This window comes from Pygocentrus nattereri, chromosome 27 (assembly GCF_015220715.1).
Source record: "Pygocentrus nattereri isolate fPygNat1 chromosome 27, fPygNat1.pri, whole genome shotgun sequence".
Lineage (NCBI taxonomy): Eukaryota > Metazoa > Chordata > Actinopteri > Characiformes > Serrasalmidae > Pygocentrus > Pygocentrus nattereri.
Genome location: NC_051237.1, coordinates 2,091,893 through 2,110,689, shown reverse-complemented (window position 1 = coordinate 2,110,689; position 18,797 = coordinate 2,091,893). Strand labels below are relative to the sequence as shown.

The window sequence follows — 18,797 nt, the reverse complement described above, 5'->3', positions numbered from 1 at the left end:
TTTTACAATGTATTTTGTCTTCAACAGTTTGAGTCAAGATCTTGGCAAGTACAGTGAACAATAAAATGTTACAGTGGAGATGCTTACATTTCCCCAGCAACTGTACTCAAGAGGCAACTGGCAGACAATAAAACAACATGGTATGAGAAAATTCAGCCAGTATTATAGAAAAAACATCACTCCAGGCCAAATTCTCACCATGGAGGAAAGGTTGCTCTACTTTCTAAAAATTTGGAAGCGAAGAAGATGCATAAATATTTCAGATCAGAGAAAAGCAACAGATATGATTAATTTTAATGGCCATGCGGGTCTCGGAGTAACTTTTCTCGGACCATTCTGTAGTGCCCCTGTCAACTCTAAAGGCCAAGCAGAGTAAGAAAAGAAATGAGTGTATGCAGTAGGTTGCTTAATCCAACTAAGTTCAATGTTTTTTTGACCCAAAATCCTGCTCTTTTTCATTCACTACTGTAAACATGTTTGTGTGCGTAGTAAAGATTGCTAGCAGCAGTTAGCTCTGTGTGTCTGAGAGGAAGGATGTAATGAGAATGGAAGGGAGTAAAAAGGACACCGCTAAACCAAATCACAGTTCATGAAAGCTGGTGGAGGCGTCTCACTGTGGTTCAGCACAGACATTAGTTCAGCTCTAAACTTCAGCTCTAAACTTTCACTATAGAAAGTTTTTGCAAAGGTCAGTTTTGTCATTTCTAAACTTCCAGTTAGTCCTATATTTGTGTTTATAATATAAACTTTGTGGTATTTGATGAAAAGCTCTGCCTTTATATATTTGCCATGTCATTGTTTCACATTGAAAAACAGAAGAAAATTGGTAGCGCAGAGTGAAATTTGTGACCCCGTGTCCCACTTGGGAACTCTGACCATTCCATCATCCACTATTCCCCATACACAGGCAAAAGTTTGAAACCATAACATTTGAGGTGAAAGTGGGAATGTGGTCTCCTGATGCCATAGAGGATCTGAGGGAATATCTGGACTTCTTCAAATCTGCAAATAACAACCTGGATGAATAGGCAGACGCTGTCACCTCTTTCATAAGCTTATGTAAGGAGACCTGAATACCACCAAAGACTATCTACATTCACAATAATAACAAAAGCTGGTTCTCCAATGAGCTCAGGAAACTATGCACAGCCAAGGAAGAGGCATATAGGAGTGGTGACCATGATGCATCCAAAAGGGTAAAGTACACACTCAACAAAGCAGTCAAAGGTGCCAAACACAAATACAGAGAAAAATGAGCAGCATCCTCAAATGACTGTTCTTCCATCTGGAAAGGAGTCCAAATCATAGCAGCAGACCCTCTGCTCCTGAACCAGCTTAACAACCTTTGCTCAAGATTTGAAATGCAAAGGATGTCTCCCCTCTCCCCGAGTCTAGCTTCTGCAACCTCTTCAAACCACACTTGCTCTCAGCCACAACACCTACAACCCCCTCTTCACTACTCCCCATGACTATCACTGAACAGCAGGTCAGCTGTGTTCTCAGAATTACAAAAGCTGCTACCTGACCCAGTCTGTTGTACCTGTCATCTCTCTGCTATCATTTCAGTTCTTAAAAAGCAGAAGATCTTCTACCTGAATGATTACAGACCAGATGCTCTAACCTCTATAGTCATGACATGTTTTGAGAGACTTTTACTTCTGCATCTCAACGTCATGACTGATGCCCTCCAGGACCCTCTGCATTTTCATATACAGCTAATGGGTCTGTAGATGAGATGCCATTAATTTGGCTCTGCACTACATCCTGCAATACCAGAACATCCCTAACACTCATACCCAAGTGCTGTTTGTTCTTCAGTCAACTTCAGCACTACTTTGAACTCCATTGTTCCAGCTCAATGTCCCCACATCTGTCTGCTGCTTGATCCACAACATCTTGCCCAACAGAATCTCAAATGGGACAGACAGAATATGGCACTTATGAAGGAGGCTCAGCTGCTCTTTTACGTCATGTGACAGCTCAAGAAATTTGGGCTGCCTCAAGCACTGCTGATCCAATTCTACACTGCCATTATAGAATCCATCCTCACATCCTCCAACTCCATCTGGTTAGGCTCTGCCTCTTCGCATACCAAGTGTGAGCTGCAGTGAACTGTGCAATGTGCAGAGAAAACAACTGGCTGTTGGCTATCCACCCTCGAAAATCTTTACTTGTCTAGGATGAGGAAGAGGGCGAGGAAAATCATGGCCAACCCCTGACACCCGGTCACTTTTTATTTCAGCGGTTTCATGCAGAGACCAAGAATGAGACCCCTAAAGACTGAGATCAACTGTCGCACAAATTAATTCCCCAAGCTATCATCCTCCTAAATAAAAAGACTTTTAACATCTTTAATTGCCATAATTTTTCTTAATAAGAACCTTTTCCACTTTGTCATATATACATATTTTATCCATATTTATTTATCCATAAATATGTTTACATTTCTATTAACTGCTCAATTGTAGCTGTACACACTGTTTATTTTTATTTCAGTACTTGATTGTAACTATACTTAACTCCCATTGCACATCCTTTACATTACTTGCAAAATATTTACTTGTACTGTCTGATTGTATATAAACAGACAGTATATATATATATATATATATATATATATATATATATATATATATATATATATATATATATATATATTCTATTTTTTTATTTATTGGGTATCTTTTCTGTTGACATCTGAAACAAAAGATCTGGTACTTGGCCAATAAAGATTCTAATTATGATTGTTATTATTGACTTTCTTCAGTTTCATACTAATTTTCAGCTTTGTTAGATCATATTCTGTCTACATGAAATCACATCATTAACAGAACATATTGGCAAAATGTTAAAGCAGAGACACACATCAGTAAGACTAACCTGAGTTCCTCTGTGCTCCCACTTCTGTGCACACATGTCACCTCCCTTGTCTGGTAGCCCACCTGCAAGTCCCAGAACTTCCCACCCTGTCGGTTCTGCCGGTTCCTTGTCCGCTTCTTCTTGATAAGTTCTCGCGTCTCTGGATCCTTCACCCTGCCTCGGTCCCTCATCCTCTCCCTCACCCGCTCACCTTTAGCTTCCTTATTCTCTTTGTTCTTGCGCCGCTTTGCCTGCCGCTCCTGTCTCGTCAGACGGTCTGGTCGGTCTGGTCGGTCTGGACGATTTTGTCTGTCTAGACGATTTGGCCTGTCTGGACGATTTGGCCTGTCTGGACGTTTTGGTCTGTCTGGGCGGTTCGGTCTATCTGGACGTTTTGGTCTATCTGGACGATCTGGCCTATCTGGACGTTTGCGTCTACCTGGATGATTTGGTCTATCTGGAGAACTAGGTGGGTCAGGCTCTGCTTGCCTAGCCTGGCGTGAAGGGGTAGTGGTAGTGGTACAAGGCCCCCAGGAGCCAACCCTGAGACTGTACATGCTCTCTGGACCAGGGCAGGAACCTGGCTGACAGGTGCGGAACTCAGTCAGGTTAGGGCAGGCTGAGCCCCCAAACAGCGGTGGTGCCAGAATGGACCTAACACGGTTCTGCAAACCCATTCCACATGTCTTGGAGCAAGCAGTCCATGGAGAAAATTCAGAAACTACACAGTCCCGCGGACAGGGGATGAGGCAGGCCTGCTCCAACCGTGGCTTGGGCTCAAAGTATTCGCAGATGGCATCCTCAGCGGGCGCTCCATCGGCTTTCTGGACACAGCCCACCTCACGGGTCTGGAGGCCCTCTTCGCCTCGTGTGCACACGGCCGGCCGCGGCACCCCAGGGTTCCGCAGCGAGACGGGCACACACTGGTTCCATGCACCTAGCTGCCAATCGTACAGCTCTTTGTGCCAGTCACAGACACGGAAGCAGCTCTGCTGGTTGTCGGGTCGTTCGCTCTGCGGGCAGTTGGTCTGGAGTGTGGTCCAGCCCTCAGAATGAGCACACCATACTGCTCGGCTCTGACTGCCCCCTGGACCACACTCACTGCCCATACACCTGCCCCATGGCCCTATGAGAGAGAGAGAGAGAGAGAGAGAGAGAGAGAGAGAGAGAGAGAGAGAGAAAACGATTTTTAGACAATTTTCAGTGTATCACCATCTATTTAAAAATAAATAAATAAATCGAACTTGGCCTCAAGGTCACTGGACATCTTGTTAAACCATTTAAAACAATGGTGCAGGCAAAAATCAAAAGATGGTTACTGCTACAACTTTTTTAACTACGTAACACACTTTTGTTTATATTTTTACCTAACAGCACATCATACAGTGATAGAAATCACACAAGAAAGATTACTTAAAACAGCTTTCTGCTCTAGAAACTAGAGTTCCATGATATGTGTTGAGTTATGCAGCATTCTGTAGCGCAACATGTTGTTGTTCATCAGAGTTCTCTCACTACAGTACCATGCATGCATTGAGCAATCGTGGGCTGAAGGTTAAGGAACTGGCCCTGTGACAGGAAGGTGGCCGGTTCGATCCCCAGTGCTGACAGCCCATGACTGAGGTGTCCTTGTGCAAGACACCTAACCCCCAATTACTCCCAGGGCACCGTGGATAAGGCTGCCCACTGCCCAGGCAAGTGTGCTTACTGCCCCCTGGTGTGTATGTATTCACTAGTGTGCATGTTGTGTTTCACTTCACGGATGGGTTAAATGCGGATGAGGAATTTCCCTGTTTGTGGGATTAAAAAAGGACCACTTAACTGAACAAAAACATCATTGGAAATCTCTGTCAACTTACCCTGACTGGTAGCCTAGCCTCTGATCTATAGGCTAATAAATACAACCAAGCTAGCATTAACGCAACTCAAACAAAGCCAAGAACAATATTACAATAACAAAAAAATAACAATAACAATGATTCTGTTGTGATTTAGTGCAAAATGTATGTCAGGAAATGAGCCAAACCGATGTAAGATGTAGCCGTCTTGCTAACTTTAGCTTTTAATATGTCTTCCTCATCTGATGAGTCACTTCTGTCATTTGAGTAATCTGTTCTCTCCACTGTAATGATGATTTGAAGACAGTTGCTACAGTTATATGACCACAATACAATATTCAGCATCCTAGCACTAACGTTACTTATCAGGCTTCCTTCACCAGTCAAAACAGCCTCCCCTGAAAATCCACCTCGAATCAGCTGTTTCAAGAGTTTCTTCCACCTTCAAGATACATCACCAGAAGCCACAAAAACTCAACATGCAGAGGAGAGCTGCTTTACCTGATCCATCAGAATAAAAAGGTGATGATGTATTATAGGTAAGTTTATGTGAGCAAATCCTTTTTGCAAGAGACTCATCTAACTGTCCATCTTCTATGACAGTTGACAAGAAGAAAGCATGATTGTGGTGCAAGACAGTTTGACCAGACTTGGCTCTCATTATTGTGGCCCTTGCTGTAATGCTCAGATTGCGAATTACAGATTGCGCTCTGACAGATTTTAGAACGCATCATGTCTGCATAGTTCAAAACATTCCACTTGTGTACTTTTGTAAAGTATGTTTCTGGCCTGAGGGATTAAAGCTACTGTGATGTCTTCAACAAGGTACACACAAAGAAAGGGCATCTCTTCCCCCTGATGAAATGAATGCTCTTGAATGGACAAATATCTATCCAGACACACACTTAGGCTACGTTCACACACCAGGTAAAAGTCCCCCAAATCTTTTTCTCATCAAATCCAATTTTTTTGTTTGCCCATTCACAATATCTTTTAAAATGTGACCTGTATGCGACATCAGTCTGCTCAGATCTCGCTAACCCACATACAGTGCTTTATGTTGCTTCATGTGGCACGCCCGTCCAGAGGTAAACAATCATGACTGCCAATGAACACCAGTCCCTTCCCGAGGGTTCAGTTTCATCTTCACCAGAATCAAAGGATGATGCTTCATTGACTGACAGCTGTGCTTATTACCTAGAATGTGTTTGAGCTTGCCATAAAAAGGGCACGGCCTCTTCTTCGGTCCAAGTCCTCAGATTCTTTAAACTTTGATGCTACAGCTTTGTTCACCTACGGCTGCGTTCAGCCATTTCTTTTGAAATCTCTTGAAACATGAAGCGGTTTTGGATAAATCTATTCTAATTTTTTGAACAGAAATCTCACCCCAAATGTTTATGAGTCTGAGCAATGCAAAATTATGACAAATGTTGAGTTGGATTGATGAAAGTCACATGAATACCAATTTGGATGTTCCGACTGAGTTGCACTGTAGCATATCAGATACGTATTGGATTTCTGTACCACATACGAAAGCGTCTCAGATCATAATTGAACATGTCGGACTGAATGTGTTTTTTGCTGTTCAAACTGACACACAGACACACATCTGTGCCACATATGATGAAGAAGATCAGATTTGGGCCACCTTTACCTGCTGTGTGAGCTTTCGGCTACTTTTACGCAGCAGGTAAAAGAGGCCCAAATCTGATCTTTGTCTTCATATGTGACACTGATGTGTCATCTTTGTATTGGTGAGAGCAAAAAATGCACTGAATCTGACATTTTCAATTCCAATTTGAGACGCTTTCATATGTGGAACTGAACTCCGATCCGTATTCTGATCCGCAGCAGTGCGACTCAGTCTTAACAGCCAGATCGGAATTCATGCGACTTTTACGTTAATCCAACTCGACATTCATCTTCATTTCGTGTTGCTAAGGCTCATAAACATTTAGGCTGATGTTTCTGTACCTTACAATAGAGGAGACTCATCGCAGCCGCTCTGTATTTGAAGAGGATTCAAACAAAACAGCTGAGCACGGCCGGAGGAGCCCGAGGCTGCAGCACCAGAGAACAGTTTAAACAATCCAAGGACATGAACCAAAGAAGTGCTCGTGGCCGAATAACATGCACTTTTCACTGCAAACTTGAACCCATTCTGGATGACGAGTCCAGCTGTCAACCACTGGAACTTCATACTCGCTCCATTCAGAGAGTCTAATGCTTGTAGTATACATGCACTTAAGACACTAAATTCAAGACATTAAACCAAACACATGAAATACCATCGACCCAAATGATCACTTCCTGAATCGATATTCCTGCATCCTCAGGAATGCTATAAAGCTCTCCGGGGAGGGATGTATGCCAGGAATGACTAGCTGGTTGCCAGTGGTGATGGATTGGGCTGGAATGAGCTACATAAGCAGAAGAAACTGAGACTGCGATATGTGCTCCAGGGAAGTGGGTGAGTGTACTTTGAAAAAAGCCCTGGCTGCTCGTTCTCTCTCTCTCTTTCAATTTACTTTCCCTCTTACTGCCTGAAAAGAAACCAGAGGGTCAAAAACTGCAGTAAATGTGAGCTGATGGTGCTATGTTATGCCTTCTGAACGACCCATCAGCTTTCGGATTCCTTCTTAGAAAGCACTGTCAGAGCTTTGAAGCAAAAACATGGGAGTGTTCTGTTAGTACTGACAATTTTTACTTTTTCACCGTCTATTGGCAATTTCTTTGCTCAGTTTTACAGCCATTGCTGCCTGAAGTCTGCACATGACCGATTCTCTTTGATGTCTTTGCCTGATGCGAATGCCTGAGTGCTGGTTGTAAAGTATTTTCCTGAAAAGCTGCTCAGCATTGTTGTATGTCCTTTCTGACATGGCCATGCGAGACTGCTAACTCAGTGCTCTTGCAGCTAGAGCGCAAAGTGCTCGGGCTGGAGAGTGATTTAGCTGGGGCAGGGAGGACAGGAGCCCTGCTTTATGGCCCACTCGATAAAGACGAGGCAGGGCAATGAAAATGTCAACGGAAGAAGCAGCGGGCAGAATTAGCCTACAGCTGAGGCTGCATCGCCTGGTCGATAGAGATCAATACCAACCACAAGAAACTGGCCCAGATGCAAGAGCCATCCACACACAGCCATACCCAGTTTTTTCACTGGGAGACAGAGGGGGAAAAACAAGCAAATGTGAATCATGCCACAAAAACAGACTGCTATGTCAGCTATGATTCACTGACCTTTTTCACAACAATAGCTTCAATGTGTTCAGGTGCTTTTTCCCCCCCTATCAGAGAGAGCAGACATAAGCTGCTGACTAAAGTAATCTTGTGGCCAGTAATTTCTATCTTGTTCCCTAAGCACTTTGTCACATGGTTAGCTAAGGTAAACACCGACTTCTCCTGAGAAATTAAGATTGATTTAATTCTTGAGGGCAGAAAAGGAGAGAGCCAGAGAGAGAGAGAGAGATGAGAAACTCACTCATCTTTCATGCGAGTAAACACTCTCGGCGAGGCAAGGTTTATCATCTTAACCAGTGCTCCATCATGGGAGCCGTGTGATGTGTTTAGAGCTGTAACACATTAGCCCTCCCCTGAGAGAGCCGCAGCCTCTTCTCTAAAGAGCTCTAGGCCCGCCGCAGGTGTTCGGGGTAATTTACGAGCGAGTCACAGGGTGACGTGGTTATCCACAGGCCACAGGACACCAGGGAGGAGTGCTCTATAATAGGATGTAGAATTGGGCAGCACACCCACCATCCTTTGCCAATGGTTGCCAAGGGAGCACAGAGAAGAGAGAATGGGTAAAAGGGCTAGGGGATTTGGGTTGACACATTCATTGCTGCGTCCCTGTGGTGCCAAGGTTGGTTTATTAAAAATAGATAAAAAAAGGGCAAATAAATGAATCAGAAATGGGAAATGCCTGGTCTGAAAAGAAATTGGAAAGGTGAGAGAGATTAAGGGCTTTGTGTAACGAGTGAAATGAAACAGCCAATCAAAACATCAAACACATACCAGGTGATGTCAAACAATATAATTTCTAGTGATTGGCAGGGCTGGCGTAATTACAGAAATTTTAGAGTCTCTGATTATCATGAGAATCAATAGACTCCTAGTATGATGGAATCAATATATCGAGGTGATTCCAAATACACACATTCTCTAAACTGCTTATCCTTCTGGGATAGCGGTACCCACTGCATCACCGCCCCGCCATGATTCCAAACAATACTCTCATTCTAAAACCCAAGGCATAGAGAAGACTTTCTGGCAAATTTTTTTAAGTATGTTAAAACTATATTAATTATTAACTACTAATTATGATAAACTTTATTACTTATCATGAACCTTACCAATGAAATTTGGAGACTCTAACACTAGCCACATTAACTTAGCTGACTATCAGGCCTGGACAAGTTGTAAGGCACAGCAAGGCAAGTTTATTTAAAAGGCACATTTCATACACAAACGCTAGGGCTGGGCAATAAAACAATAATGATAAATATGGCGATATAATGTGGAGTTATACATTCCCTGTTTGAGTGGAGCGACCAGTGATCTGTTTTCCTGTGACCAAGTGTGAGTGACGAGGTAAGTGACGTAACTGTACTGACCTACAGTGAACTCACCTTTTTCCATACATCCTAACAAGCTTTAGCCGCATTAAATCACATCTGCTCATCACAGCGAAAGCGCTGTTACAACACTCAAAACATCATATTTAAGTATTAGTGCATTCCCAAGCAAAGAAAGTAAACTGAGGAAGGCTGTGAAAGCATCACAGCACTATCTTTCCAAGCTAGCTGTTTTTAGAAGCTGGCTAACTTGAAGCAGAGTGCTCTGTCACTCGCACAACACGGTGAATTGATGACACTGTATCTGAAATCCTGTAAAGCTGCTTTGTGACAACATCCGTTGTAAAAAGCGCTATACAAATAAATTTGATTTGATTTGATTTGATCTGTAGATCAAACAAGACACAAAAGCACTGCTTTCAGTTTAAACATACCCAAAAGGAGGACTGTTTATTGTGGTTCACCCCTCAAACTACTACTATAGAATAGAGAAACCCCGTCATCTACTATCTGGGGTTTGAATACTGTGATGTGCTCTGATATGGATGTGGTAGGAGTGATGGCAGTGAGGCGACATGATCCATCACTGACCTAACTACCAAACCAGCTAATGTTTACTTAATTGTTTTGATGAATTGTTGAGAAACTAAACAGTTTAGCACACTTGTTTAGCATGTGTAATAGGATAGATGAGCACTCATCACCAGACAGCTTTCTTTCTTAAATTACGACTACGGTCGTGCTTTTCCAGCTGGTAAAAATAGCTCACCAGACACTTTCTCCCACTCTCCAAAGACAGGTTTGTGAAATGTTCCACTGTTTGGGGAGTGTTTGTCATGGCCCGATCAGAAAATATAGCTTAAAACAGCAGTTAACCACTCAGGAGCGAAAATCAGCCTTCAAAGCTGAAAGAAATAATGATTTGACATTTATCGTGATATGTATGTATCAAGCGATATACATTTTTTTTATCGTGATAACATTTTTGCACATTTCGCCAGCTCTAACAAATGCAATTCAATGTGTTTCACATAAATAAAAGCAAAAGGAACTGTCACGATCGGCCCCTCCCAGTCTTTCATGCGCTTGTGTTTACCTTTGGTCCTGTCCATGTGCTTCCTTGTTTTGATTCTTCCCTGTTCTGCCCCCTTGTTTCTAGACTCCGCCCTTGATTGTTTTCACCTGTGTCTTGTTAACCCTTGGTGTTCATGTATTTAAGCACTGTGTTTTCCCCTGTTAGTTTGCTGGTCTGTGTATTGTGTTGTATCTTCTGGCCTCCATTGAATTTCCTGGTCTCTATTGTGTGTTTAGTCTCTGTGCCTTTTCGTCATGTTTTTCCCTCGATCTCTCCGTGTTGGCTCTTTGACCCTGGACTGTTTAGACCCTGATTATGTATCTGACCCTAATAAATTTCGCTTCTCTCAGCGTATACGTCTACCTCATCATCGCTCCCCCCCGTTACAGGAACATCAAAAGAGACAATGTTTGAGTGAAAAACAATACAAATAAAAGTAAATTAACACTAGCTTGAAATGATTAAAACGGATAATTAAAAGAATGTCATAAAAGCATAAAAAACATAAAAAGGAAATTAAAACCAAGGACCTAAGTGTTATTATTATTAGCTTATTCAAGGTAAAGTGTTTAGTGGTACTTGATTCTCTTCTACCTGTCCAGGGTGTGTCCTGCCTTCCGCCCGATGACAGCTGGGATAGGCTGAAATTGAAGTTTTCAATCTGACAAAAACTGAGCTTTGCTTTATCATATAGCATTGCTTTATTGCTGGAAACCAGCTAGCTAGCAACCACAGTGGGTATGGCATAAGCATAAGTGTATGGATTATAACTGTGCAGCAGTGTTAGCTTACATGTAGCAACATTCATATTTCAGCTGCTTGTAATTCAGAGGACCCAGTGACATTCAGGGGGGAAAATTTGGGGATTGGAACAATTTAGTTTGCCACATAAAGCAATAGCAGTGGTTTTTGAAAACACCAATCATTTTCCCATAGGGAAAAATAGCTTAGACCCAGAGTTCCTAATGTGGGCATGATGCCAACTACAAAATGAAGACAACTTCAGAGGTCTGTTACTTTCACCACCTACCGCTTACCATTCACATGCCTATATCAGCCCTCCACACACATACACAGCCTGCTTACACATGCACAGCAAATTCCCATGTTGAATTAACACCCACAGCATTCATTTCCAAACATATCTCTGAAAACCCACCAGCAAGCCACACAAAACTGCAAATGTGCAGAACTTTCAAAAGGCTGTCTATAGTATTTCACAGAAACCTCAACACTTATAACTAACACATTACACTGTAAACTGTTACAATTTTGTTCCTCTCCAACGTATTAGCAGTGAATCAGTTACACTGTCCATACTGTTTATTCCCTGTAATCAGCCAGGGCACTTCAAAGGCCTGTGTGAATCGATAGAGAGAGAGAGAGAGAGAGAGAGAGAGAGAGAGAGGGGGGGGGAGAGAGAGAGAGAGAGAGAGAGAGAGAGAGAGAGAGAGAGAGAGGTTATCATTTGAGGATAGTATAGGTTTTTTGCAGAGGGGAGGTCTGTGCAACAGCCTATAACTAATTTGTCTTATTCTGAGATAAAAGTCTCTGGTCTGCTTAGTAGCTATCAGAATCCTGGCCCCTGCTGCTGAGTATGGGGCAATGAAGAGGTGGGAGTTGGTGGGGGAGGAGGGTGGAGGGCAGCAGATTTCCTGTGGCTTATCATCACTGTTGCTTGCCAGGAAAAAAATGAGATCTGTGCAAAATCATTTCCAAAGCAGTAATGAGATTTCTCCTCTGCATCCTCTCTTCTCCGTCCATGCGCTCTCCCGCCGTGCCAGGCTGAAGCTGGCATTTACCGGGGAAAATGGAAAGCAGTGTGAAACGCGCTCCCTGCCAGCTCCGCTGGATGCAGAGGCTTTGGACCGGAGGAGGCGTAGTGGACACTCGCTCTGTGTTCAGACGCCCTACACTCCCACATGATGAACAGTGGACTAAGAAAAGGCCAGTGCTTCTTCATTGACTACTGGTAAGAGCTGGACTGTAGCTAAGCCAAAAATGCTCTTGTTCTACATTTCTTGTTCTACAAAAGGCTATGTTCTACATTTTTTTCCCACTTGCAACACTGTGTTGAACAATGAACAAGTTCGAAGAACTTGTCTTTTTCTAGATTTAAACAATCTGCTTTCCCTACTGTTTTCAGCTTAAATTCTGTAAGTGGACTGAATAAACTAAAGAGTGAATTGTACAATGTTTTCATAGTAGATCAAACTCCTTTATAAACAACAGTAAAGAAAATTTGTTTTTCCATATAATCCCTTGAAATTGCATGATGTTTCCTATGTTCTCTACAGTCTTACCACATCCTGTCATATGGCTTTTCTATTACTAGCAGAAATTCAATGATATCCAATGATGTAGGTGGTAGATATACATAGCCATAGTCAATCTGCCTATATCCATTATCATTGAGAATCACCTCTTTCAAATGTTTAGTCCCTATGAGTGTGTTCCTCCTCCTGAGCCATTTTAGATACAAAGCAATACATAGATCTGGCTTGTAACTCACTCACTCACATTTAGCAGGCTGATGGTTCTCAATTAGGATTCAAATAATTTTAGCATGCATCACTGAAAAGGAGGAAACTACCCTCACACCAGCAGGATGTTATAAATGTCCAGATGTTTGTGGTCACAAATTGCAGTTTATAAAGTAAAACCAACTTAAAAATATATTTTATTCAAATCAGGTTAAACTGCTACAACTGCCAAGATAAAATAACATAATTAATGACAAACCAAATAGGAACAAAATACTATATATGGATTAAAGAATGTAAACAGTAACTAATCAGAAACAAAAAAGTAAAAGATGATAATAAAATAAATAAAATAATCACTTACAAAAATAATTAGCATAACTAACACATAAGAATGCAGGGCACACTCCATATTGCTGTAGTTGCACAACAACATCTGTTTACTGGAAGTGCTTATTGAAGTGCAGTGCATCAGCAATTCCATGTTCCCTAGTTTGCCAAATTCTATCTAAGCTCTGCATCTCACTTTATCTGTATCCATCCTAATCATACTGTGTCTCCATGTCCTGGTTGGACTGGAGGCAAAGAGAAAGTAAGATTCTGCCATGCCTAAGCACATAAGCCCACCTGATGGGAAGTGGCATCGGTGCACAGCTCATAGCCCCATCATGCCACCCACATGGTAGGACGTGGACTTGGCTGGCATTCCCAAATATCTCCAACTCATGTACGGCCAACGTGGCCAAACACTAATGCCCCTAATCATCTCACACAGCTCTGTCACCCTTCTCTGTGGTGAATGGACACCTTTCTCTGCCAGCAGACTCCCTACAGTCAGTCACTGCCTGGTAAACAGTCAGCTGCTACAACTTGCTTTCTACAGAATGTTTCATATTCTCTTCTGATTTTCATGGTCAAGAGCACAACGAAGGTCCAAAAAATGTTTGTAAGGTTATCTATGATTTGTGTCGGTTTCACAGCGGGACACTGGGGAGCCCTTTCCATCTGGTAGAACATTGACATTGCATCAATCCTTTGAATAGCTGCTGCAGGGACAGCATAGGGCAGAGATGAGAATAAAGTTCTTCAGACAGAAGACCATTGCTTCTTACCAGATCTACCCAAGATGTATCATTGCTCATCTCATCTCAGTTCACTCTTTGTCTTCATCTCAAAGGCCTACATGAGAAGGCAACCTTTAACAGGCCAAGTGAACCCATGAGTTTGGCTTCCATTCTCAAGAATATACGCCATGCAATGAGGTCAATGCACAACGCTTTCTGCCTCATATGAGGTGACCCATGCGGGACTCCATCTTCTTCTCTCTGATCTTCAGCCATGGAGATCAAACAGCTAAAGATTAATGACAGAGCTTTTTGTCTGGAGCTCAGTGTATCCAGGCTATATCCTAGCTCCCAAGGAAAATGACTCTCCTGCTGAGATCAAAAATAAAGGCCATTTTTGAGAGTCCCTAATTTCTGATTCCTTTACGTTTGAGTAGATTTATTAAGGCAATATCCAAAAAGAACAAGGCTGAGCAGTGGACACTGCAAGTGCAGTGCAAGCAGTTTAGAAGTAAGAAAAAGCCTAAACACAAGTAAAATAAGTCAAAATAGACAATAAGAATGCAAAGGAAATATGAAATCTATAATAAGAAAAAATGTCTGAAATGTATGAGGGATCTCACAATAAGGAGTCTGAACAAAGGAAGCTAAATATGTGAAGCAAAGAAAACACAAGCAGTAACAATAATGTGTAGGATGAGTCAGAGGGAAAACCTAGGACAAGTAGGAGGACTAAAGCTACAGTACCATGACAACTGAACAACAGTGCTCTACCCACAATTGTGTTTTTTCATACCAACTGTTGCAAAGGATAAATGGATAAATATCACACTGTCACATTGTGTTATTTATTTTAAATAAGATGTATTTTGCATGCAAGCAACAGGGTACATTTTGGTCATGCAAGTCAATGTTAGCATGGTGGCAAATTCGCTTTCATTTCCAACTTGCCTACTTTTGATAAGCCACAACGACAAAGCCCAGCTCACTAGGGAAACATTATAAACTGCAAAGTCAACGCTATATAGCACCTCTAAAAAAGGTCACCATGGTTTCTTGTAAGCTTGAATAGGATTTTGTCAATATCCTGTAAAGCTTGCATAAACTTGCAACAGTTAAGCCCTTGCAACGAACTAAACGTAAATGTGACATTTTCTTGTAAAAATCATAAAAACACGGTATGCTATTACTTTGTAGATGGCATTAAAAACAAATAATAAAAGTGGTAAATCATAGTTTGGCTTTTTAATGTAAAAATTAAAAAAATAAAGTAGAAAACAGAATATCTGATAATCCTGCATTTATGAGCGGATCATAGACAGGTCAAATGGACTGGGAAGGCAAAAGTTGAAGGACGAAACATCCACAAACAGACCTCTATCCCATACATTCAGAATAAAATATACAAAACTGTCACTGTACCCCTCTTGTCACTGGGGTGATACCCTCAAGGGTTTATCTCAGTACCTTTAGTCAGGGAACATAACTGTATCATAATCTGTTAAAATGACATTTTCTAAGTTGTACTGACTCCACACACCCCGTCTCGTCTCCAGGCTTTTTATTTTATTGCTCTGTTTTAAAACATGAGGTTATGAAAAGATACAAAAATGTACTTTTTCACTGGGAAATTGTATCTTAAACACACAGTTGTACCTTTGAGGGTACAATTACAGTGTTTGTACCTCAATGAACAAGAAATATACCTGCATCATAGCTTTATTTCTAACAGTGTGGATATACAAAGACAAAGAAGAGAGAGGTCTGGGTGCACTGTTTTGTCTGGAGAACATGTACAGCAGTCATGCAAGTTCAGAAGAAACATGCTACCAGAAGCTTAAAATGACATGCTTGCATCTTTTATAAGAGCAGGAGTTTCATCCTTTTTGCAGAAGGGCATTACATGCCTCATTTAGGATGTCACACAATATCAAATAAAGCTTATGGTCTCCAATATTTTCACACACACATGTCACAGCCTTGCAGGCATTCCTTTCAATAGCATCCACTGCACTTCAGTGACAGATGGTGTGACTGGGGTCAAATTTCCAGCTGGAACTATTAAAATCTTAAAGTGAGACTCTTGTATGCAAGATTTAAGATACTAGAGGTTGCAAAGTGTGGTTTACAGATATAACACAAGTAATGTAGAGTCAGCCAGATACAACAATAAAGATTACTTTTCTACCATTTGAGCTAAAATGTTAGAACAATTATTAAACATGCTACAAGGTGTCCAGCTCAGATAGCATGCATGATAAAATCTTACACATAAATTTTAGTATGTTGCACATTCTTGTAATTACTTTTGGGGAGCATAGGGCAGAAAGCTCATTCAGCATGGCGATCCAGACCCAGCCTAATTTTAACCGTGGGAAACTTTCGGAATTAATGAAAATGTGGAATGGAAGAGGGATAATGGAAGCGTTATCAAAATGGGCGAGGGAGACATGCTTGTAGCATTGTGGTTAATTCTGATCAGAAATTTTCAGAATAATTACTATGATGCTTTGGGAACAGCTACGCATATGAAAACCCTCTTTAAAGGTTTCTCTGAAATCCTCCTCATAACTTTATGAGAGAAGAAATAAAGCATTCATAATTTTCACTCATTTCTGCTGGTCCAAATGTCTTGACATTTTCACACAATTTAAAGTGCGGCTGGCATTTTCAATATCCTTTACTGAAAAACAGAAACTTGAAAGTTATGAGGGTTCTTATGACAGTGACAATATTCTCCTACCAAACACTTCAGTTAGGCTTTAGAAAGTAAAGAACAGCAATAAAACTAGCTAAAAGGAAAGCAGCTTTTCTTCCAGTAAGGGCAAAAGATTATATAAAAGACTGCCTAAAATACATAAGTAATAAAATCAAGCAAAAGCAGATTTTCACACTTTAGCTGATCTTTAGATCCCAAAAGCTGCTGTACATTCACACTCACACAAACACACACCTACTCGCTTGCAGCACCAATGCCAGGGCACAGCAAAGCATGCATCAGCGTATGAGTCAGAGAGCCAACGAGAGCCTGCTTCAACAAAGCCTATCCCCTCCAGTACACGAGCACAATCTCTCTGATATCAACAAACAGGCTGGGCTACATTGCCAACATCTATAAATCATTGGTGAAGGGAGGTCAAGGGGGGGAACATAACAATAGATGAAGAGGATGTGAGTCTGTGTGTGGAGTAGTAGCAGTGGTGGTGGTGGCAACTACACTTACACTTTCCCTTCTGAACAGTGGAAACATCTGCCTGAAATGGGTTCACTTTGCATGGAACACACAGGGCATGATAGGTTCACAGCACGAAATACTGTGAATCCCATCTGACACACAGATTTCCAGAGATATTATGCACCTGTATGTGTGTATGTGCACTTATGCAAGTACATGCATTAATCACAGGGAAAGAATATGCCTAAAATATGTGACCACCTGCCTGGCCTGTCAAGTTTCAGCACAGCATGAGGATCCAGCCTTAGAAAAGTTGGTCTTTTGTTTTCTTAAACTTCGGTTTATCTCTTCGTTCAGGAATCACATTCAAGTAGAAATGTGGCAGCATGATTTTACATTCAAGTTGGGTGTTTGGAGACAGTGGTTCTTACATAGAACCTGGGGGCTCGCAAGACAGTGGCCATTTTGGCTCAGTTTCAATCCTCTAACATACAGGGGGATATAGCAAAAATATGGACCATCTTAGAGGGCCTGAGGACCACATTGAGAACCATCGATTTTTAAATTAACAAAAAATTCTAAGGAGAAATATATCACAGAATTGAATTATTTATGCTCCGCCCACAAATGCATGCTTACAAAACTCCCATATGACCTAATAAAACATTGTAACTCAAAACATATATATTATTAAAAGTAGTAACATTTGTTACAAAATGTTGAGTTTCCAGCTTAAAATCCTACATTACAGAGCAGCACTATGTCGTTGCACTGAATTAACACCTTAAAATTCCAGGTTATTATATACTAAGGTTTATTATTCAGTAATTACAGGGACTTTGGTGCAAACTGGTCACTGGTGGGTCGTGGGCATTTAAAAGGATAAAGTAAGCACAGGGGTCCCAACTGTCATGATAATCTACATGTTGTCACTATCATTAGAAGATCACAAGTTCAATCTCTGGCAATACCACAGTCATCCATGCGAAGGAGTCGAACCCTCTATTTCAATACTAGTTTAAACATGTGCTCATTCTCATTCTCCTTCTCATTTTACCATCTTAAGGGGATTTCATTACTTTATTAGTTCAACTGAAGGGTGTGAGATTATCCCTCAAAGGGATGAAGGATCAAGTGAACACAAATGTTGACTTCAGCAGCAGAATCTTCCCAGAAATCACTGCAATCTGACACATTTCACTTATCAAACCCGAAAATAATGGCAGAAAAGCTGTGTAAACTGATATACATCCAAATGATGAGTCAAAGTTTGCAAGGGCACATTAAAAGTAGTATTGAAATGGGATCCAAGACAGCACAATTGGCCCCGCACTGGATCTGGTTGGGTAGGATGGCCCTCCCATCACTTAGGCAATGCAGGTGTCTTGTTAGTTGATCAGAATTAGCAGTTAGTGCTCTCCTTCAAGCATGTTGAGCTGTACAGTGATGTTGTGTTAGTGGCTCTTTGAAAAGATGTGTTGACTTCATGTGTTTCAGAGGATGCATTTGCAAGCCTTTGTGGGGCTTACCTGGTATGCAGCTCTGCAACCTAGGCAACCTAGTTAGGTGGGTGGAATTGGCCATGACTAATTAAGGAGAAAACTGTATAGTAAATTAAAAACATACTTAGGCAGATAAAAAAAACATCAAGAGACTTGCTTGATTACACAAAAAAATACATAAAAATACAGCCAGTCTTAACAGTATGACCTGCCAGACATATGCAAAATGAATA

At 41.4% G+C, this 18,797-nt stretch overlaps 1 protein-coding gene across 1 annotated transcript in view; it reads right to left on the bottom strand.

The window, feature by feature from the left end:
* thsd7aa (thrombospondin, type I, domain containing 7Aa) overlaps positions 1–18,797 on the bottom strand; it is a 164,448-nt gene that overhangs the window by 92,020 nt on the left and 53,631 nt on the right. Inside the window, exon 2 of the mRNA XM_017682044.2 lies at positions 2,881–3,985. Coding sequence (XP_017537533.2) covers positions 2,881–3,985 — 1,105 coding nt within the window. The remainder of the gene's footprint in view (positions 1–2,880; positions 3,986–18,797) is intronic.